Source organism: Lytechinus pictus, chromosome 10 (genome assembly GCF_037042905.1).
Source record: "Lytechinus pictus isolate F3 Inbred chromosome 10, Lp3.0, whole genome shotgun sequence".
In the NCBI taxonomy this organism is placed as follows: domain Eukaryota; kingdom Metazoa; phylum Echinodermata; class Echinoidea; order Temnopleuroida; family Toxopneustidae; genus Lytechinus; species Lytechinus pictus.
In genome coordinates this window covers 24,330,551-24,354,255 of record NC_087254.1, presented here as the reverse complement: position 1 = coordinate 24,354,255, position 23,705 = coordinate 24,330,551, and the positions used below count along the sequence as shown (strand labels likewise).

Here is a 23,705-nt window from a genome sequence, read left to right as displayed (position 1 = left end):
GGTCCATGTGCTTGATTTTTTGCTATAGAGCTTCAAAGTTCACCCAAGTTGATGTTCTTAAGAATTGCGCATTCAAAAGAATTTGGCATTTCTAGACCGCCCAAGATTACTACAATGAGTTTAAACCTCTATTACTCAGTCAAAATACATGAAAAAGTCATCAAATTTTTGATTTTGCAAGAGAGTTAAATTTTGCAAGAGAGTTAATAATTGTATCGTTAGAATGGAGAATCTATTTATAGTGCTATTTCTTTGCAATTTTAAGTTTAACGGCACTGTCGGTTCTTAAAAATGGCGTAAAAGATAACAAAATCCCAATCTAAAAAATGTGAAGTTTCAGTAACAAACTACAAACGTACAATAAATGCTGCACTTTATTCAAAATCCATGTCATTTTCACCAAAATTTGCAGAGTTGTCGAGGAAGGTATACCTAAGAGGTACAAACATTAAAAAATAGGGGTTCATGTGCTTGTTTTTAAACTATCAGCATTTTTATTAAAGCAAATGTGCTTTTTAAAACACCAAAAATGCGCCGAATGCTTTGTATCTATGTGAAGAAAAAATCAAAACCACTCTACCATTTATTCAATCTCGGGGTAATATTCGTGATTCTTGACAGCACTGCAGAGTAAAGTATTTTGTAGAGAATTTTTCTTTGAATGGTCCATGGAATAATTCCATTTTTTGGCTTCATGAAATAACGCATCGGATCTGCAGTTTAAGTGCAGAAGATGAGAAAAATCAGCTCATACCCGCAGCTAATTAATCACCTGTTCATCCATTGTGACGTCAGCGCGCAGAGTGTAAACTATGCGCAGATCATAATGCGCACAAACATAACTGTGGAACGTCCTTATCTCGTTCGGACTTTACATGTATATTGTGCAATTAAGTGTTTGATATAAACATATATTTACAACCTGTGCTTTAAAATAGAGTATGTAACAATATTCCAGGTTACTGACATGACCATAATGAAATAGGTGTGTACTGTTCTGGCAAAGTCATTTGCTTATTACTTGATTTTGATGAGTGGCACAATGGAGAGATAAAGGAAATTTTGAAAATGGACGAAAGCATAGGACAGTAAAAGTCTTGGGGAGGAAAAAAATAATGGTGAGTGGAATAGAAGGGGTTGAAATATAATGGATCATATGTGGGAAGAAGGTAGAAGCAAATTTGGGGTAGAATAGTTGAAAGAGTTCTCATACCTGGGGAGGGCAAACAGTGGATACGCGACAGCTAGAGTAAGGTTTGGGTGACGAGATTTAGATTTCCTTTGAGGAATGGTGAAAAGAGTTGTGTGAGATCAGAGATGCTGTATGGGAGTGAGACAGAGTTTGAGTGATAAATGAGATAGGGATTGGAAGACAGATCGAGCAATGGCGAGAGCGATGTGTGCAGTGAAGTTGCATGGAAAAAGCAGAGGACTTGATCCAGATGTTGGGATTGGAAGAGGTGGACCAGTTGGCGAAGAAGAATGGGGTACACTGGTATGAGCATGTGCAGAGGGATGACAGGCTTTTTAAGTTTGAGGTGGGTGATATGATGAGGGGACTCTAAGAGATGGAAAAGGAAGGAGAGTAAAATAGTTTCAGAAAAGAAGATACAGGTACAGCAAATGGGTTATCACAACATAAACACATGAGGCAAGATAATATGCAATAGCTATTCATACTTTTATTCATTCAAATATCAACGCTGAAAGACAAAACTCTCATTCAACTAATAAAAATCCATTACCTTTTTATCTGTCAAATGTTTGTCTAGATTTATATTTGCAAAACAAAGATTTGTTTCTCTTATCAAATAAAAAAAAAAACATAATAAGTATTTTCACCCAAGAGCGAAATAGCTTCTTTACCTTCAAATAAAATAACAATTTAGAAAAATTTCTTGTTGCATAATTTCCGAGTAAGTTACAAGGGACCCTTTACTTGCATGTATTTAAAACAATTTGGTTATCACAGTGAGCTGTATCATCACGTAAACCAACCTTTTACGAAACATCCCACATTAATTTTGAGAGGTTTGGTCCATCATCTTGGAAACTTACATGCACCCCTTAAATCTACAAATAAGCAGTTTGCAAAAATAAGTAGGTAAATCTACAAATAGTTGGAAGATCCAACAATGGTTTGAAGTAACCAGTTTCAAATGCATTGTGTACTCAAATCATTCATCATATTACTGATGATAATCGTCAATCAATTCACTTCCAAAGTTTATTTTAAGAAGCCAAATGTTCATGGAGTGTGACAAAGATTAGTACAGTGTACATGATTACCAAGGAGTAAAAAGTTCAAATGAAGTATGCGACTGTTTTAAGATCAAGTTATACCTTAACAGTATTTTTAACAATGATCTATTTCAATTCAAGTGGAACTAACTCCCAAGAACTTTACCATAAAAACATGTGCATTAGGATAGTCTTGATACATATACCCTTTCACAAAACAAAAAGAAATATATTGTGAATTTTGGTGTTGAAATTATGATGTTAATTCTGTCATTATTAAAAACTAAGGAATGCTCGAAAGCATACTGAAAACAATTTTTGGCAAATATTGTGTTATTAAGGTTGTTAAAAGTAACAGAAAATAATTAATTTTGTTTGGTAGGTATGCATCATAAGACTAAATAATCAAAAGTTGAATCCTGGGTGAGTAGACTGGGTCATGAGATGGTGCTCTTCAAAGTATCCCTTGGTATAATGGCTTTAACTTTCAAATAAGTGACGCCAGTTGCATCATGTAGTTTAGAAGAAAAAAATACAGAATAATCGGGCATCTACATAGATGAACATATGTGGTATGCAAATTTTTTTATAGTACTTAATAACACTATTAATTTTCTATAAAATGGATCTATTTGCATTTGAAGAGTAAAAAAATAAACTATTAAGAGAAGCAAAATATATGTAATTATGAAGGCAAGCATGGAAGGCAGTCATAAGAAGTAACTATAATTTCATTTTCATTATACTAAAATTTGCAAGTTCATCATCTGTATGATTACACAATTAAATACATGTATCTCATATAATTAACAAATGAAGACATAAGATGAACAATAACTTTCATCCACATAAAAATTGAAGAAAAAAATTGTGAAGAAAAAAAAAGACATCTACATATATGATGGCAGTACAGCATAGAGGAAGATGAGTTTTCAAGAAATGTGAAGCAAGTTAACTACTAAAAGCACCAGTAAATAAATTTGGTAGTAAACTCAATGTCTGAGTAAATTATTTGCGCAATCATTAATACTAAGCATAGTTAGTGTGGAATAAACATTATTCTTTTCAATCAAGTAGCCATATCAAAATAACATATATCACTGAAAGAAAGTAATGAAATCAGAAATGGTTCACTTTAGGCCTGAGAGAAAATGTACACAGATTTAAAAGTTGCAGAAATCTGAAAGATCTAAGTCCTGTTTCATAAACTGATACTATCAACACAATCAAATATAATTCTTAAGTACATGATTCCCATAGACTTTACAACTGATGTTGATTGTAAAAATCATTCTGTAAAATATTGTTACTTGTACAGGTATTGTCACTTGTACAATTGTTCTACAGGTCATCATAAATTGGCAAAGATATTTCTAAATTTGGAAGATCTCTACTACCAAAACCAGTGTTTAAAAAGAGAAAACTATAACTTTTGTCTTTGAAATGGACCAGACAACATCCCTGTCAGCAGCATAGGTATAAAATATATCTATTACATTTCATAGATTATGTTATCAATGCAAAGCTATACAGTGCGTCCCAGAAAAAAGGAATCCTGGATTCCCATGTCTTTTTTTCTTCAAAGGCAAATAAACTATGATTGACATCATGCAATTCAATTATTACTCTATATTTCGATACCTTATATGAGACAAACACTTCATGCATTAATGAGTAAGATGAGTTTGAAATTTTGATTTCAAAATCAGGTTGCGCAGAATAGTTGAACAAGATTGGTTCGTGATATGACGACCATGCTTTCTCGACGAGTAGCTCGTTTGCATTTCTTTTGTATTCTTTGATAAGCTTCTCTCACTGATCCATGAAATGAGAGTGGGGCTGCTTCACATGAGTTTCTGCACAAGTAATTTCTGATATGCCTCGATATTATTGTTTTTAATAGAACATGCATGAACAATTTGCTTAGCTATTGGTCTCAGAATAAAGACGAGCTTCCACTCTTTATCATACGTATCAAATTTACAGTAAAAACATGTTTGATAATTGTGAAATCTAGTTCTGAAAACGGGTTTCCATTTTTGTGGGAAACACTGTATATAGCCTGCAAATCCTCTTGTCAAACAAGTGGTCAGAACTTTTAGCCAATCAGGTCTGAATTGAATTATGTTCCTAACCCTGCCAAACCTCTGCTGAATTACAGCTAATTGGAACTTCTATTCAAGACCTACTAGTTGATTGTATCAATTAGGGTCTGTGCCTGAAGACTAAGTTACTCAGTCAACTGGGCGTTGTGGTGTGCGCCTGAAATTCCAAGCTACGTGGGGAAGTTACAAATTGATGCAGAGGTTCGAACCCTGGTCACGTCTTTCGGATGGTGACGTTAAAGGTCGGTCCCAGACGTAAATAATCATATCTGATTGATACACGTCTGACAAAAACTCAAATACACACACACACACTGTTATGAGCCAGGGAATAACAAACAGATCGGTCAGGGGTCGGGGTCTTTGCATAAGAGTTGCATCAAATGTAACCAAAAAAATCAAACTTGCTTCATTGAAGAGTTGCTATATTTCATATGATTTTCATACTTGCATTCAATAGCAACTGTTTCTGTAATTGGCCAAAATCTCCTTAGACATTGAACTCTATGTTTAAAATGTTGGGCACTTGGACCCACTTTGGGGGTCCCAGTTACCCTGGGCACCTACTGATGTCGAGCCCATTGTAATGAGTACATCCGGTGCCTTAAGAAGGACTGTCCTTACTCCTGTGTTATATCTTAAAACATTACATGAAATTTATCATAAAGAAGGCAGCATCTAGTGTTTTCACTGTATCTTATCCACAGTTTGACTGTGTCTCACAACGTACACAGACATAAATCACATATCCCATTATACAATACAATGTCTTTCTTTGTTATTCTGAAGAGATGAGGCAAGATATACAAACATCCATCACAGCTCCAGCATGTGTTTCACACAGTCTAACACGACAATAATATTCATAACACTGATTGGCAACTTTGTAGATTATTGTTACAACAATCAGATGTTTTTGGTAATGACAGTACATGCAGTTATTTCTTTCCTTCCTTCATTATCACACACTATACTCACACATATTACCTATTATTCCACACACATTGAGCCATTATTACTAAATTTTCTTAGTCATATACTGTCGTATTTCGATGTACATATATAATTATTTTCTGTCGAACCTTTTTCTCTCTGCACATATAAGTTGCAATGGTCACATAGCGTACATGTATATATTTCACATAATTCACAATTTACGTTTCAGCCTAAATATATTTTCACATGCAGGTTATTTGGCATTTAACATCAACATGCATTAGAACTAAAGAACAGTTCTTTCAAAATGGGTAAACATGAATACATTTTCTTAGAATTATCATACAGTCAAACAAACAATGTCCATTGTTATTGAACGTTTTTCAAGAATGAAATCATAATTCATTGTTGAAAGTATTTTGTCCACTGAATTATATTCTATTGCGACAAAATGATGAAGTTAACTCATGTTTGATTATATTCGTGTCTACCTACCCAATAATGAACATAACTATTGACATCCAACACATAAAAATAAAATAACTTTGGTTTATATTCAAATACGTTATTAAATATACATATTTCAATAAATACACCTTTTATCAGACATATTACAGGTTTACATAATTCTATGAGATGTTTGTGGCAGTCGACTATTTCCATTGCTATCAAGACGATGACATGGATGACGATGTGGACATCGATGATGACCGATCATCGGAGGCCTGGGAGTAATCTACCCATAATCCATGTTGGTTCTTGGTATATACCCTGGGTTTATTACCAGGGAAGACAGTGAGGGTAGGGTGGGGGTGATTCATGACCCATCGGATGGCATCACGGATACCTTCCTCAAAGTATGGAGGCTCAACCTCCGGTGATGTCGACAGATGCTGAGAGGAACAAGAAAGTGGCAGAAGATCGTAAGAACATCAATGGGACCAAGTCCTGGGATGGGGAGGGGAAGGTGGAGGACCTCTTGATTGGCTTTAATGACTATTTCACTGGCTTTGGATATTAACGTGCCCTTTTTATTTTCTTCACCATTTTTTCCTGCAATATAAAAATGGGTCTTCAATAAAAGTGGTCTGGCCTTAATAATATTCAAAATACAAGGCCGGGAAGAATTTAAAAAACAGGTACAGGTAACTCTGCCAAAATCGACCTTCCATAAGTGAAATAATCGCCTATCAACGTCGAAGTAGTTTTTTTTTAGACCATTCAAAACATGCGTTATACACATCTCCTAGGTTGAATTTTGCTCAAGTTGAACTGATTTCTCTGGTCCAAAGAGATTTGACTTGGTCAGACTTACCTGTATTATCAAGAATACATGCATGACCATAGGCATTCAAATCCCAACCTAAACACTTCTTCCATTGGTATAAATAAGGCTTATTTGCATATTTCCACATGCTTTCTGTCAACATCTTACTCCCTAAAAAAAACAAGTGCATAAAACACGTATCGAATCAAGGAACTTTATGGAAATCTAGACCTGTAGGTGGAAGATACAGTTGTCCCTAAATGGTAATGTTAATACCCTTTTGCCTCTTTTGTGTTTATTGTTTTTGAGTTCTTGACACCATAAGTGCGCCACACACGTATCGTACATTACATAGCAATACCAACTATTTTGAATATATTTTTCTGGTCGCAAATATGTACAACAATGAGTTTGAAAGGATACATGATGCGCTATGTACCACATGCAACACTAATTTAAGTGTGACTTGAATCATACTTCTGCGAGCATTTTACTCCCTTTATGAAATACCCCTTGGACTACTTAGTCTGTAAAGCTTAGGCAATTCTTGTCTGGCCTAAACAGTTTGAAATTACAAATTAGTAGCTGGATTTTTATTTTGAATCCCAGAAAAAGTCTTTTATGATATAAACTCACCTCACGGATAAATGAATCTGGTTGTAGCAGCCAGTTACTGATGTAAGGCATAGCTCTGTAGGTGAATGGACTGATCATATGAAGACCACTACTGTGATCATAAACATTACGCATCTATAAGGGAAAAGGGAATCACAAAGGAAATGATGAATAAATTCATGAAAGTTATGACTTTTATTCAGAATATAAATGATTCAGAATGTGTTTAAAATGTTATAAAGATCAATAAGAGTATTCTTTTAACAGTATTAGGGTCTTCTAAAAATACTTCACAAATGTGTTGAAACCTAAGCTCAAGTTCTGAGATTGCATTACTTTGGTATCTCTTTCCCCCTCACACTGGCCACACATCACACAAATGCCATAAGTACTATTTCTTGCATGCCTTGGATAATTTCAAAGACGGCTCATTGATTCTATTGCCACTTTCTCTCTATGGTCATTGGTAGGTCACAGGTTAACACACATTGTCCATTAGACCTTGCAGTTCTTGCCCTTGTATGTCATTTGAATAATTTGCTTTGATATATCAAGAGTAATTCAGTGATTTGATTCAATAAATACAGAAATTTAGTCTGCTTTTTTTTTAAGAGTATCAAAATTGAGGAATTGTTCAAGTACAGTACCAGTGTACGACTGCATGCTATTGCGTATTTTGGCATTTTCATAATCATCATCTGTATGATCATAATATAGTGATATGCCCTCTCTCTCATGAATATTTGTCAAAGCTCACACAAGATGTTTTATACTATTTCAGCAGGTAGTCAAGTAATGTTCATCAGAAAAAAAATCAAAACTTATTACCTACCCTGGAAGACATTTTAAACTTACATGATGGTTACCAAACAGCGTGTAGACGCTTCTAAGTGGTTTGTCGGGACCTTTGTCAGCAAAGGATGCTGGGAAGATCTCCCCGCTATTGACATTAACAGCTGTATAAAGGGATTTTAAAATCTGAATATTAATCCAGGGTTGAATACGGTCGTCTAGGATAAAAATTAATTCTGGGCACAAAGATTACGTTTAGTTCTGGGGAGAGTTTCATCATCATTTTTGGTCTGACAAGTTGTCAGATCCTACAACTTTCCTTGATTTTGATTGGCCGAGAAGCACTTGTACCACATGGTGGCAAATTTAATTGTGACAGTATTGTTATTTCCTTCAGGGTACTAAAATAACCAAAATAAAAACTTTACTCAATTTCCATGTAACACAGATATTGATGAATGGGTCTCCAAAAAAACAATATTTGTTGTGATTATATATTCATTTCAATGCTCAATATAAAATACTTTTTTTTAAATGTTAATAGGCATACATCTAAGAGGAGATGATGCCCCCTTATTGCCCCTCCTCTCCCCCCCAAAAAAAAAAAAAAATAGTGTAAGTGCCCCTTTAACTTACCCACACCATAGAGTATTGGCCAATGTATCCCATCCTTCACTGTATCATTTAATTCTATAAAAAGATAATACAATCCACATACTTAATTAACTGAATATCAAGTAATGTACCAATATATTACAGGCTAAGAGAGTAAGAGTAGAAAATGGACAAACTCATTGAAATCTCCAGAAAAATAGGAAAAATAAATAAAACAGCCACATTCATTATCAATTGTTAGTTTTGATGCAATTGACAATACTGGGAAATATTGGTGTCATTCCAAAGTCAAATACTCAATCAGCTGAGAATATTGCAAATTGACACTGCCATAATGAAAAAGAGAGTCCTTGATGATAAGTAAACTCATTCTTACACTAAAAAATACAAAATTACAAAGTGATTTTTTTTAATACCGGTAGATTGTGCATTTATATAAACTGAGTGTAGATGAGATTAGTGTATAAAGGGAGTATGACACAAGTGGGAGAATCATCCCCATGATATTACCTGACATGCAAGCTGTAACAAGGTGAATGTCATGTACACATTTGTGAAATATACCTGCAAAGAAACCAAAAAAAAATCACTTTTATAATGGTGAAATTGATGTGTTATATATCAATGCTGAACAGTTATAGATAAGATGAATGTAAACCTGCATAATTGGACTTATGGGTAGTGTTTCAGTCAAAGTATTGACCATACATATATACTTTTATTTTTGTGGCTTGTGTCAAGACTATTGAAGATTTCTAACTTCATGGTAAGTGACTGGATTTTGTAAGAAAATATTGGCCCGATTCACACACATTCTTCTGGAGTTCATTTTCAGACATTGAGAACTAAATGACCAAAACATGTAATATAAAAGTATATTACCACAAAAATTCCACATTTGTACTAAACTTTTCCACCCCAATAAAGACTAAGATTTTGAATATAACTTAAATTATGATCTTGAAATACCTGTGAAAATATATACTGGCTATTGAAGTATGGTCTGTATTCTGAGACTGGTTTGACTTAGGCTATGGTTAAATCTGTGGGCAAATTTTGGGAAGCCCCAAATGTCAAGACTTTGTTTACGTTGCATGTTTATATAAATACTGCATTCTTTTCCCATGCTGCAACGATCAAGAAATTAAGTATTCCCAGACACAAATGAATGATTGGATTGTTGATATACATCTCCTCCTCTGATAGATATTTGTGTCACGCTTGGCTTTCCATAGTAACAATGCAAAGATTAAGACCAGAGTTGAATCAAACCCAAGTTCAGAATATTAAAATGTGCATACTCACTGAAAACGTTTGCTGAAATCTCTACTGATTCTCCTCGGCTATCACAGAAGCCTCCAAATATGTGTAATTCTAGTCTATAATAAATTTTTAAAAATGGGGGTAGGTAGAACGGAGGCAGCGAGCAGGGGGGGGGGGGCAAAGAGAGAGAGATGGAGAAAGGAGTGGGAAAGAATCATCAATTATTAATACACATACTTTTGATTCATGTCTTCCAATACACTTACTCTTAAGCTTTATTGCACAATTGTATCTATTGTGTTACATGCCTATGAGCTGTCAAATATCCCTGATTGCTAAGGAAACAATTCACTCAGTGAAAACAGAATTTCATAATTTCCACAGGTTTGTAAACATTGTTACAAGAATCATCCATTTCCAGAAGGCACCAGGCGTAATAAATAGTGCTTGACATCTTCATGATATACTTAAAGGCATACTGACAATGTTTTTAACATGTCTTTAATTCTAAAACCTATAGCATACACTCTAAATGTATAACACCACACTCACCAATAAGTAAAGCACTAACCTGCCCTCGCTGCATCCAGTACTGAGTGTTAAGATTGAAGCAAGCATATTGGCGATACCTCCCTCTATACCATGGCCATCAAGGTGGGCCAGAGCGGTGGCTCCACTCCCTGAATGACGCAGGACAATAATGTGACAAGTAGTAGCATCATCAGAACCAAGGATCTTAACAATATCTATATGGTGCAAAAAGAGGAAAAAACACACATCAGAGGAGTCGAACATACATTAAAAAATATAATTTTAGGACCAATTTCATGATAGCAAATAATAGTTTGAAATTTGACAACTGGAAGTCTCAACTGGTCAAAACTAATTCCAACTGGTATTGTAATCACTCATTTCATTTATTCCAACTTCATGTGTAACCCCCCCCCCCCCCCCAGCCAAATATCATTACAAAATGATGGAGTATGTGTGCCTATTTTTCATCTTGCCTCACTTTCCACCAGGCAAAAAAAATATTCTTTTTTTTTACGAAGGTTACTTTCACAACTTACTGCCTAAATCTGCAACAGTGGATAAGTTTTTTAACACTTCCAGGGCTCTTTTGGGCATTTCGGGGTCTAAATCACCCCCACACTATTAAAAAGCATTATGCCTGAACCTCAACTCTTTCATCCCAATTCTTTTCTACAAAATTTATCTCACGGTAATAAAAAAAAACCACAGTTGCCACTGATCAGTCACTAAGCTTTATGTTACAGGGCCAAGGTGATAAAGAAATGCAGAGAAAAGTTTTGGTTTCATAATGAGAGCCAATTTAAGAAGGAATGTTGGTAAACAGTATACAAATATAAAAACTGTGCATGAGGATGACTGTGTAAATTATCATTCCCGAGGTGCATTTCATACCCGCTATTCTATCACCCCGAAGCCTTGGCCGAGGGGTGATAGAATTGAGGGCTGGTATGAAAAGCACAGAGGGAGTGATGATTTTCACTGTCATCCGAAATACAGAGCAGTCAACATTTGTTTTATATACCTCATCAATAATAACACAACTCTATCCCAAATTGATTAAATTTCAGGACCGCTAGTGTAACTTTAATCTCATTTTGATTTGCTAAATCACGTAAGTTGTTATTCAAATGAGCTGCACTCCCAGGGCTGCTGGCCAGGACAACCGATAAATCCAGTTGGCCAGCCAGCGCAGCGTTTGCTACATGTACATGACCGAGCAGCAGCGCAGCCAGTTAGCTCAAGCCAGCTAGATATGCATGTAGCAACACAACTTGTCCCGCCCTCAGGGGTTACGAGTACTATCAGAGGGTTTGATATAAGAAATGTACAGTAAGTCAAACCCCTGAGACGATGATAGATGGAATAGCACCGCATCACATGATGCAGTTTTGACCAATCAGAGATAACAATCTTAGTATGAGGTATATAATACTCACTATCACTTGGAATAGTCACAGCATATTCCCTCTGATTGACATAGAGAAGATCTATAGCTTCACAATGGTGCACTGGTTTGGTGCAGAAAGCTGCTGCTTCATCCTTCAAGAAATGACATTTAAATTTGGAGAGTAATGCAAAAAGAGCGAAAAAAACACTAACAGCAAATGAAACAGGGAAGCACTCCATTGCAACTTTGCAATCAATTACAGTACTTAGAAGACCTGTGAGTGATTTCTGGAACCTAAAGTTGACCTGTAATTGATCCAAGTATGTTGCGAAACCCGCAAACCAGTCCCCCTCACTCTCCTTAGAGGAAATAGTGAATGAATGGATGAATGAATGAATCTTTATTTCGTTTCAATTCCGATATTAACTCTTTGCAAGCTGAATAAATTTTTTGGGGAAAATGATGACAATTGTTCCCATGTTATTTTCTTTAATTCAAGATATCCATATTGTACCATTGATACTTATTATCATTATATAGATGTTATCCAAGAACTATTGTCTTTTATTATCTTATCTAATTTGAAGGTAGGGGAGAAAACTACGATTGTTGAATTTAATTGTACGAATGTACAAAATTGCAACATACATTTAAGCGCGCAATGGGTTAAACAACATCAATAGTAAATCATTGCAATACAAGTAAATAGAAAAGAACAAAAGTAAATAATTACAGAATAATATACATAATACATGCACTACTTTTTATGGAACATAGCAACATCCATGAGACAAGATAGAAATGAAATGTGGTGACCTACTAAGAAGCTTAGCTTGTGGGCCATAGGCCACCAGAATGTTATAAACTTACATTATCAATCACTTAAAACCTATGAAAACAAGAAAACAAAAATATGAAACAATTTGGGGGGAAAATAACCAAAGTAATGATAAACATATTTACAAAGATACACTAAAAAGTTATAAAAAAAGTGAAATGCAGAATGCAAACAAATTCTATTAGACCTAAAGTACAAGAATCTGAAATTCAAAAAGAAGAAAGAAAAGAGGAAAAAATAAAGAAAATTAGTAGAGTTCTATTTTTGCACAGATAATTATGGAAAAATACAATTTATAAAGTTAGACAAGATACAACCAGCAGTCATTCGTTTACTGATCTAAGTATTTGTTCAGTAAATCTGTCTTCAACTTGTTTCTTAAAGGATTTTGATATCATCTACTTTTCTCTACATTGAATTGCAATGCAGATTATAAAGCCATGAAAGAAACCCACCATTTTGTGCTATTCTACTCAAGACCTAAATAAAGTACCTTAAATTTTGGATAATCTTCAACCAATTGCATGACATTCTCCTTGGGATGATAAAGCTGTCCATCGATCATGAGAGGCATGATGAAGAGAGTAGAGGAAACTGGCAAATCGACCTGAACCTCCTACGTTCCCACTGCAAGTTACAAGAAAGAAAAAAAATGAGAGAATTTTGACAGTCCTCTTATTCTAGATTTCTTGAACTGTATTTTGAAGTTGAACTTGGGTTCTTACATTGATGTTGCACAAATCTTTCAGTTATACTGTATAACAGCAGCTGATTAACTAATACCTCGGTCACATTTGCCCTACGGCGGCCGTACGGCGAGTCAAAAACAGCCGTTTGAACATTTCTTTTTGTACCAGCTACATTTAGGTGGCTTGAATTAAATTTAATAAAACGACTGTTTTCGACTCGCCGTACAGCCACCGTTGATCAAATGTGACCAAGGTATAAGACTCTACGAGTCACAAACAAAATGGCCATGTCACACCATTATATCATAACTTTATGAACTGATTACAGCGAGCAAACGTATTAGTGAATAAAGTTATGATATCATGGTATGATGTGCAGCATGGTTATCTAATTTCCATAGTCTTACTTGGTTGGTTAAAGGTTAGAAATTCGATATCATGTGACAGATTTAATAAAGATAAGGGAAAGATAGGTCTTAATGAAATATTCAGTCATTGGTGATATATATTAAATATTAAACATTTGACTGGTGAGAACCAGTAAAAAAAAAATAACCCATTAGGTCTATGAAACATCCCTTGTTAAGAGCACTATAAATTCAGATGCCGAAATCGATCACAGCGTACAACTCAATGTGATTGTAAATAAAGAGGCTTTAATAGGAGGAAATTATAATTTGTAAACAAATTTTCGGCATTACTCCTATGTGTTTAAGATCGCATGCTTGATCTGTAATGAAAATCATAAGTCAGAAAATATTTGAACTAGTGGGATTCGAACCTGCCATCTACTGCTTTCCGGGCATGTGATTGATAGTTAAAAGAAAAACAGGCTTCCGATAGTAATAAAAAAATATCTGGTTACAATACCTTATATTTATTCTGTTTTTATGACAAAACTTATATTCAACATTTTGACAATTCACAAAAATGATTGATTATATTAAGTGAATTTAAAGGAATTAGCGGTAAGTGCGGTCTAAGGTACGATATTTCTGAATTTTATATATTTTCTTGTCAAGTTAAATGTAATTTCTTTTTTATAATGTGAAGACCGTCACCGCTAATCCTTTTATAAACAGCGCTGGCAGCTGACGCCCATCAAGCCGGTCGTAAAACACGCTAGCCTGTCACTGTACTGATGGACAGGGGAAATCAATTGTGCGCTGCTCCTACACATTGCGATGTTGTTTGTTCACTTTGTCAAAAGCAACACACAGCAGCGAACATTAGCGCTATGAAAATGATTGCAGAAAAAAGAAAACAGGCGTGCATAAACGTATTTTTTACGTACATCGCAAACAACCGCACACAAAATGCATTGACATCACCGTGCAGATCAGTGCAGATCTACAGCAAAAAAGCAGTTAAAATTTGACGGAGAAATGACGGGCGCTCGTCGTAAAAAAAGCGCAAAGAGAAAGTTAACTGTGTGACAGCAATTTTGACAGCTGGAAACAGGTGGTGGCCATAAAATGCTCTCGTTGAATGTCCATTCGTAATAGGTCCATGCTAAATAGTAATACTAACCTTGCCCACTCACACTACAGTGCGTATCAAAAAAAAAGAGAAAGATTTGAAAAGTCTATAAAATTTTTGTTTCAAATAATGATGTCTATATTTTGGTGTTAATAGATGGTCCAAAGTCTTATCTTTAAAATGCAATTATAAAAAATAAATTTTATTCATGCTTGAGCGAACACGGGACGTTTTTGTTGGGGGTTCAAAAAGAGGCTTGCGCCACAATTGCAGAATATGTGTAATACAATGATCAGACTTCTTGCTAATCAGGAGACTTCCTCTTGACCTGTTCATTATCTGTGCCACAATTTTCGAATTATGCTGTCAAATTTTATTTACAAAGTTATTTATTTAATTGAATTATTATTTTTTATTTAAACTTCTCTTACCTTTTAATTTTCCTTCATAAGTAACTGAGAAAAGAAGATTTTTTTTTTGTCAACCCAAGCAAGAAGATTTGAATTATTAATTGGGAAAACTTGTGATTATTCAAATCGTTTTATTATGTGAAACAAATTATGTTATGTACCTTTAAAAGACATGCATCTATTTTTCAAGGGGTCATTAATTCCTTGACCAAGTTTAATCGCTGGACAGGAAACTCAGGAAGGGATTCATGTCTTTCAATGACAATGGTGTATTGAGTCAATTTTGAAGGAGCTAGATATGGCAGATCGGGTAAAATGTATTAAAAAGTTGTGAGCGAGCGAAGTGAGCACGCAAATATTCCCACTTTTTTTATTACAATATCAAATTTTGTGATAGATTTTGACATAATATTCAGAAAATAATATCAGATTTTACTTTCTATCTTTCCTTTTATTTCCTGTCCACTTTTTTTCTTGGTCATGATTTTTTTAATTGAGGGGGGGGGGCAACCCGAGCGCCCGCCCATCTGTGTGGCTTTATTCAAAAGGCACCATAACCTTTGTAGCACATAATGAAATGATTTGAATAAAAAATCCATGCTCTCCCATAATTCGGTTGAAAAAAAAAATTTAGCTTGAAGAAGAAATATTCAAAGCTAACAGAGAGCATATCAAAAAAGAAACAACATAATAATTCAAGCAAATAAATAGATCTGAAATGAATTTTGACCACATGATTTGAAAATCATGGCAAAGATAATGAAAAGGTTAAGAGGAAGTCTGCTAATTAGCAAGAAGTCCGATCATCATATTTCTCATATTCTGCAATTCTGGCGCAAGCCTCTTTTTGAACCCCCAACAAAAACGTCCCGTGTTCGCTCAAGCATGAACGAAACTAAATTTTTTTAATAGCATTTGAAAGACAAGACCTTAGAGCACCTATTAACACCAAAATATAGACATCATAATTTAAAACTAAAATTTTATAGACTTTTCAAATCTGTCCCGTTTTTTTTTATACGCACTGTATTGTGAGGTTAGTATATGCTATACGAACATCACACAACCAACGTGTTTTTGAAGTGGATTTTAGAGTTGTCGTTAACATCGCTTCATAACGTGAATGATGTTAGCCGAAACCCATTCCGCTACTCACCAGGGCTTTTTCTGGTAGAAAGCGTTCCATTATCAATTTTGAACATATTTTTTTAATTTAAAAAGGACACAAAAAAGAGCAAAATCGCTTACCTCCGCCTGGAAAGTGGCTTCGCACGTCTCTTCCACGGAAATAAAAGGAAGGTCATTGGTGGCGCTAATACAGTTCGCAACCTTAATTCAGCTTGGTGGTATTTTTTAAACTAGATTCATGATTCATTGTATGCGCAATTCCAATAATTGTTTGATAAAATAGAGACCCCAATAAATGCAATAACTTAAAAAACATACTTTTTTATTATTTTTGCCGACAATAATACTTTTTGGGAAATATTCAAAACGATGACAAATTAAACAAAAAATATAGAAAATTCTATGTACCTTGAACAAAGCCCCGCAAGTGCTACAGTTCGTTTGTCAATTAACGTTCCAGTAAAAAGATTGAACACTTTGCCGACTTCGCGTAACGCTTTGCATCGATTTACGTGTAAGATAATTTCTGTGTCTAGTCTTTCAATTGTAGTGTCTTTGATATGAATATAAATCGCGCGCCCTCTTTCGCTCATTAGACGAAAAATTTGAGAGCTAGAAAGGTAGCTCTCATATTTTGTCAACGAGAAGAAAAATCAACGCTTAAATGACGCAATTTGAGGGATATTAATCAAATTATGAGGAATTAACTTCACATCGTTTCGTAAGTTTCGTAGGAGGACTTCATTCTGTAAGTCCTCGTATTAATTTTTCGTGAATTAACATTATTTGTTGAATGCGCCGTGCCTTCAATTATTCTGTAGTCGGCGGCTGAGATGTAGCGGTGGGTGAACCTTGCCATACCGCATACGTGCGAGTGTGACAATCCTGAAAATGTCAATGGGAGTTTAAAAAGTCACAAGCCCTGACGAAATCAACGGCACCAGGATAATGCCGAACTACCTTTTAAAAGTAAACAAAAATTATGACCGTCAGGCCAAACCTTTTTTTTCCCCTTAATCCAGTGCCAGTGTGATAAATGCCCCCCCCCCCCCCTTCCCTTCCCACACACCACGTTGAGCGGATGGGACTGTATCGCTGGATTCCTAGCCAATCCAGCATCAATTCTCACGCATTCTCACAGCTAAAACAATTCACCTCACACCAATTATAAAAAGTAAGCCAAGAGTAGAATACAATGCACCTTTAATACTCTAATTCGTTTTACGTAAAGTAAAATCTTTCAAAAAAAATTAAAATAAAGTAAACAATTTACGCTCACACTTGCCTGAGCTGAGAAGATGAAGGAAGGATCAGAATTTTATGGAGTGCCAACTGTGCAGGATTATTCTAAAATAATATAATAATATAATAACAATAGAACAGCTTTTGTATAGCGCATTACACCTTACAAAGGTCTCAATGCGCTTTAGGAAAAAAAAGAAGAAAAGATGAGGAAAAGCTGCTGGTAATGCTTTGTTAATATTCTTTTCAGTTAAATAAATAAATAAATATGTTTTCAATACGAACTAATGAATTTAAAGAATCGAGACTAATATAGGTAAACTGAAACTTATGACTGAAGTAGCCCACAGTATAAAATACAACGACAGATGTGGCGAGAATCTAAGTGACCGAGAAGGCTCTCCTCCCTATTTTTTTTACCTTGTTTTATTTTTTTTTCAGGGGGGGGGGGTTGGGGTACTGGTGTTGAGATCACAGTGTATTTAGAATAAAAACACTCTCCCCGAGTGATCGTTCTCCCCATGTTATCTTCTTTTTAAATCTTATCTTTTCCTTTCAATTTTTTTGATGGCAAAATCGCGTGATTATCCATTAGCCAATCACAGTAGTCGAAATTGCACGAAAAGCATAAAGAAGACGTTATTGGCCCAGTTCGGATCTTTATTCAACGTAACAAACGAAACTTGGCCTACTGAAAATATCGCATAAAATTTAAGTCAATTGTACAATATAAATACTAGTTTCCCGGCTAGTTTACGATAATAAAATTATATAAAATATTATTTGATAATTTTCATATTTTACTCATTTAGAGAGTGTCATTAGCATTTTTGGACACGCTAAACTCGCAAATGACGGATCGACACGGTGGGGTTTTTTGGGGCATGATAACAGACAAAATTCTTATATATGTAATCAGTTAGTAGCCAAGGCCTAGCATAGCTGGTAAAGGAATATTCTTTGATTCTATAGGAATTTTTACAAAATAGATTTGAGGCCCATGATCAAAATAATAGTTTTCTTAAAGGGCAAATCCATCCCCAAAAAGTAGATATGAATAAACAGAAAAATGAAACAAGCATGCATTGAAAATCAAAGTTCCGCCCATTTTTTCACAAAACAGTTATATCCCGGAGTTATATGCACATATGCAAAGATGGCAAATGAGAAAATCCATGTGACGCACTCAACATTTCTTCTTCTTTTTTTAATACTGCATAATTACGAAATAAAGAATACTTTTTTGCGGAGATTTTAGAATAAATAATAAGGCGAAACATGTAAATGTGATAACGTTTTTTATTTCACATCCGATTTTAATAGCATTGACAGCATTATCATGATTATGCTATTTTTTCTAGTTTCATTCAGCCTATAAACTTTTCTGTTCGGGTGGATTTGCCCTTTAAAAATCGACCGAAGTGGCAGTGGTGCATAAGCGGATCCAGGGGGGCCCGGGGGGCGAGGGGAAGTCTTATACAAAACATATTTCTCCTCGGAAATCGAACTTTCATTATTTTGTGTGATTTACAAATTGATTTTTAAAAAGTGCTCTGTAAAATGTCAGTTTTATGGTCTTAATATGAACATTTCTGCTCGCGCTGCGCTCTCGCAAATTTCGATTTATCAGGTACCTATTATTTTCGTGTATTCCATAACGTTTTCAAAATACCCTTTTCAGGTCTGATTGTCAAAACGTATCAGCTAGCGCTGCACGTTCGCATTTTGATTGGCGAATTATGTATTTCTCAATATTGATTATACAACAAACTACTTAAAATTCCCTTTTCATGACAGTTTATCAAAAATTTTGGCTCTCGATTTGCGCTCGCATTAATGGTTAAAATATATAAACTGATGCATCCTATTCATAATTACAAAGTGCTTGAAATGTCAAGTTTTCAGGCCATAATTGATTTACAAAACATGAATAGAGTGTCCCGTTATTAGGTCTAAATCTCGATTTTCCGCTCGCGCTTCGCGCTCGCATCAATTGTTTAGTCATACCTATCCTGTTCACGATTACAAAAATTTATTAAAATTTTACATTCTTTATGTAGAAATGTCAAAATATTTCAGCTCGCGCTTCGCGCTCGCATTATTTGATCGTTGAAATATGTAACGTCTTCATGGTTAAGTGCAAGCATTCCTTAGCAGGTACCTTTTCGATCAGTTCAAAACGTATATAAAAAATTTCTGCTCGCGCTCTGCGCTCGTATTATTAATGTAAGGAAGATCCCCAATTACTCATCCTTTTCATGATTTACATAACTTGAAGAGAGTGTCTCGTTCAGTAGGTCTACATCTCGAAATTTTCCACTCGCGCTAAGTGTTCGCATCAATTGTTTAGTTATATACCTATTCTGCTTAGAATTTCCATTCCTTAGGTAAAAATGTCAACAAATTTCAGCTCGCGCTTCGCGCTCGCATTATTTCATTTTTAAAATATGTAACGTCTTCATGGCTAACTGCAAGCAGTCTTTAACGGGTACCTTTTCAATCAGTTAATTTCCGCTCTTGCTTCACGTTCGTAGTAATTATTCATTTGCATACACGTACATCTTTTTTCAGGATAGCAAACATTGCCCAGAATGTTCAACATTTTAGGAAAAAATACATATTTCAAAAAAAAAAAGATTTGCTCGCGCTTTGCGCTCGCATTATATTAATAAAGATCATGATATCATATATTTATGTTCATTCATGAAATAAAGTTAAGAAGTGACTATCAGGAAAAAACAAAAATCATATTCGAGCGGCCGATCGGGGGAAATATGGCTGAAAAAAATTCCGCCCCCTATTGGCAAAGGCTGGATCCGCCCCTGGTGGTGTATCATGTGCTCGCACCCCAGAAAAGAGAAAGAAAAAGCAGAAAAAGAAAGATAAAAAGAAAGAAAGGGGGAGGGAGGGAGGGATGGAGAGAGGGAGGGAGGGAGCAAAATGCTGAAAATTTCACAAATAATGAAGTTATTGAATTTTAAAGTTTATCAATATTTTGTTAAAACATATATGCGCATCGTCATGAATATTCATCAGGTGGGATGATGATGTCACATGCCCACTTTCCGTTTTCTTATATCATTACATGAAATTATAAATGTTTCATTTTTTCATACATGTAGAAATGATGTGTCTCCATTATGATGAAATCAGTTGCGGCAATAAATAACTAATGCATCAAATAATCAGTTGTCAATCCACTTGTTTTAGTTCTTGCAGTCTTGGTAGAAAAAAATTTGAATAAACCTAATTTCATATAATAAAATACAAAAGAACAAGTGACATGCCTTGAACTGTTTCACCTGAACAATGCACATCTTAAATCTTCAATAACTTTGTTATTTCTTATCCAATTTTGATCAAATTTTCAGCATTTTGCTTTGTGAATTTCACTGTATTAATTAATTGAGATATAAATATCTCCAGCCTGGACCATCCCTTTAAGGTCATAATAAACGTAATTGTACGTCCGACTCCCATTTCCTCCGTGTTAACTTTCTCCAACACTAGTCAAGCATGGTGATTTCGGAAAGCATCAGTTCTACAACTAATAATATGTAGAACCAGTGACGTGGGTCACCGCATATGGGGGGGGGGGGGGAGGCACCAGCAAAAATTTTTGAGTCACTTAGTGGGCGCGCAAAGCGCGCTAAATTGCCAGGTATACTGACCTAATAGAGATATTTTAAGGACTGTGCCATTAAACGGATAGGCTCTGTATTTCACTGATCAATTAATGCGAGCGCGAAGCGCGGGCTAAAAATATTAATATTCAGACCTAAAAAGGACATTATAAACAAATTCTTGTAATCATGATATGCAACTTTCTCACAAAACAAACAATGCGACCGCGAAGCGCGATCTGATTTTTTTTTATACATTGACCCTAAACAGGGACATTTTAAGGACTATTTTTTAGAAATTCATGAAGAGCATACATATCTCACCATAGTCATCTAATGCGAGCGTCTTGCAAGCGCTTGCTGATTTTGTTAGAATTACACCTAACCCATGAAACACTTTTTGTAGTCATTGTAATCATGAAAATGATATCTCACTAATGAAATATTGCTAGCGCGAAGCGCGAGCTGAAATTTTTTGAAAATCAGACCCGAAGAAATCAAGAGGGGCATTCTTAGGCTTGTTTGTAGGAATTCACTTAGACCATACGTATTTCACTAACGAAATGATGCAAGCTCGAGCTGACATTTTTTGATATTCTGACCAAAAAAAGGGACATTTTAAGGACTAGTTTTAGGAATTCATGAAGAGCATACATGTCTCACCATCTAATGCGAGGGCCTTGCAAGCGCTTGCTGATTTTGTTAGAATTACACCTAACACATGAAATACTTTTGTAGTCATTGTAATCATGAACATGATATCTCACTAATCAAATATTGCAAGCGCGAAGCGCGAGTTGAAATTTTTTGAAAATCAGACCCGAAGAATCAAGAGAAGCATTCTTAGGCTTGTTTGTAGGAATTCACTTAGACCATACGTATTTCACTAACGAAATGATGCAAGCGCGAGCTGAGATTTTTTTATATTCTGACCAGAAAAAGGGAAATTTTAAGAACAAGTTTTATGAATTCATGAAGAGCAGACATATCTCACCAGTCCACTAATGCGAACGTAAGCTCGGACTTGAAATGTTCTATATTCAGACCTGAAAGGAGAATGAAACCCTTGAAACCAGCTGAATCCATATCAAAGGGAAAATCAACGAAACATATTGTTGAAAGTTTGAGGAAGATTGAATGAATAATAAGAAAGTTATGAGCATTTGAATATTGAGATCACTAATGCCATGTAGTTCCTCTCATTGGCAATGCGACCAAGATCTGTGATGTCACACACGTACAACTCCCTCATTACTTTAGTACTTATTTCACTTATATTCTCACTTTTATAGAGTCTATCACAAGGTGAGGTGTTCTCTTTATGAGAGGACAAGTACAGATGTTTCACAACATTATACCATTGATGAATCGTTTGTCATATGATTAGAATGAGCAAAAAGAGATGTTTTGGGGTATATTTTCAGTGTCCAAAAGGGGAGAGTTGTTCATCTGTGACATCATAGTCTTAGATCTTGGTCGCATTGCCAATGGGAGGATCTCCATAGCATTAGTGATCTCGACATTCAAATGCTCATAACTCTTCTATTGCTAGTCCTATTTTACTCAAACTTTTGTTGATCTTATTCTTTGATTTTTCTGCTTTCACAAAAGCTAACTTGCTCCAAGAGTTTCATTCTCCTTTAAAAGTGGGTAATCACTTTAAGTTTATAGTCATGAAAAGCAGATGTGACTACATAAAACAATAATAATTCGAGGAGGAAGTATATTTGTCTTGTAAACTGGATGTTTTAGTACAACCGGATTATCTCATTAATTAGACAATGCGAGCACCAGGAATGATGAACACATAGGCCCTATAAACGCCCTAGGCAAATATATGTTTCATAAAGTGATGAAAAAAATATTTCTTTCTGTAATATGATATAAATATAATTATATAAAATATAATATACAATAATTTCATCTCCCCCCACTGCGTTTCTTTCTTTCCCCTTCTTTTTCTATTTTCCCCCGTTTTTTTTTTTGGCCAACCGATTGGGGGGCACGTGCCCCCCCCCCCCCCCAGTTACGCCACTGTGTAGAACACATCGCGAAACAAATCATTTTAGGCAGGTCTCGAAAAAAATCTAGTTGGTGGACGGACCCCATAACATTTGAGAATCGGATTTTTCTGATGTTTCAGGGTAGCCTCTTACACCATAACACTTGCGTACCTGACCGAGAGGGAGGGGTGTCCCGACAAAATTATTAATAACCTTTTTTTTATTGAGGGGGGTGGAGAGACGGTTGCTTTATTAATTTTTAGTTGTGAGAACATTTTCCCTTCTTCCACCTCTCATGCCTACATATCTATGCGATCACTATACCGTGTCAGATTACCGATACGGCCGTATAGCTTTTTTGCTTCAAATTTTGGAGACTGATAGGGTCCGAATTTGTTCGAGATTGTACAGGATGGGATAAGCTTCTCTCCAGCATAACTATACATCCCTTGATACACTCAATTAACTCAAACCATATTCAAACTCCAAACACAACATAGCATTCCGAAGCATAAATAAAATACACGTTCATTTACAA

The 23,705-nt window shown here is 35.2% G+C and overlaps 1 protein-coding gene across 2 annotated transcripts; it reads right to left on the bottom strand.

Moving 5' to 3' along the window:
* Positions 1 to 1,655: 1,655 nt before the first annotated feature.
* On the bottom strand, positions 1,656 to 17,635 carry LOC129269338 (protein N-terminal asparagine amidohydrolase-like). 2 transcript variants are annotated; one of them, XM_064105641.1, is made up of 10 exons: positions 17,579 to 17,635; positions 13,087 to 13,220; positions 11,805 to 11,907; positions 10,406 to 10,580; positions 9,877 to 9,950; positions 9,082 to 9,135; positions 8,593 to 8,646; positions 8,020 to 8,120; positions 7,186 to 7,299; positions 1,656 to 6,175 (listed from the first exon to the last, which is right to left on the bottom strand). In XM_064105641.1, exons 2-10 carry the CDS (start codon positions 13,165 to 13,167, stop codon positions 5,951 to 5,953), a joined length of 981 nt encoding a protein of 326 aa, XP_063961711.1. In that variant the 5' UTR covers positions 13,168 to 13,220; positions 17,579 to 17,635; the 3' UTR covers positions 1,656 to 5,950. The 2 variants fall into 2 exon arrangements, with proteins under 2 accessions (XP_063961711.1, XP_054762807.2); XM_054906832.2 differs by having other exon boundaries at positions 17,585 to 17,621.
* Positions 17,636 to 23,705: the final 6,070 nt, after the last annotated feature.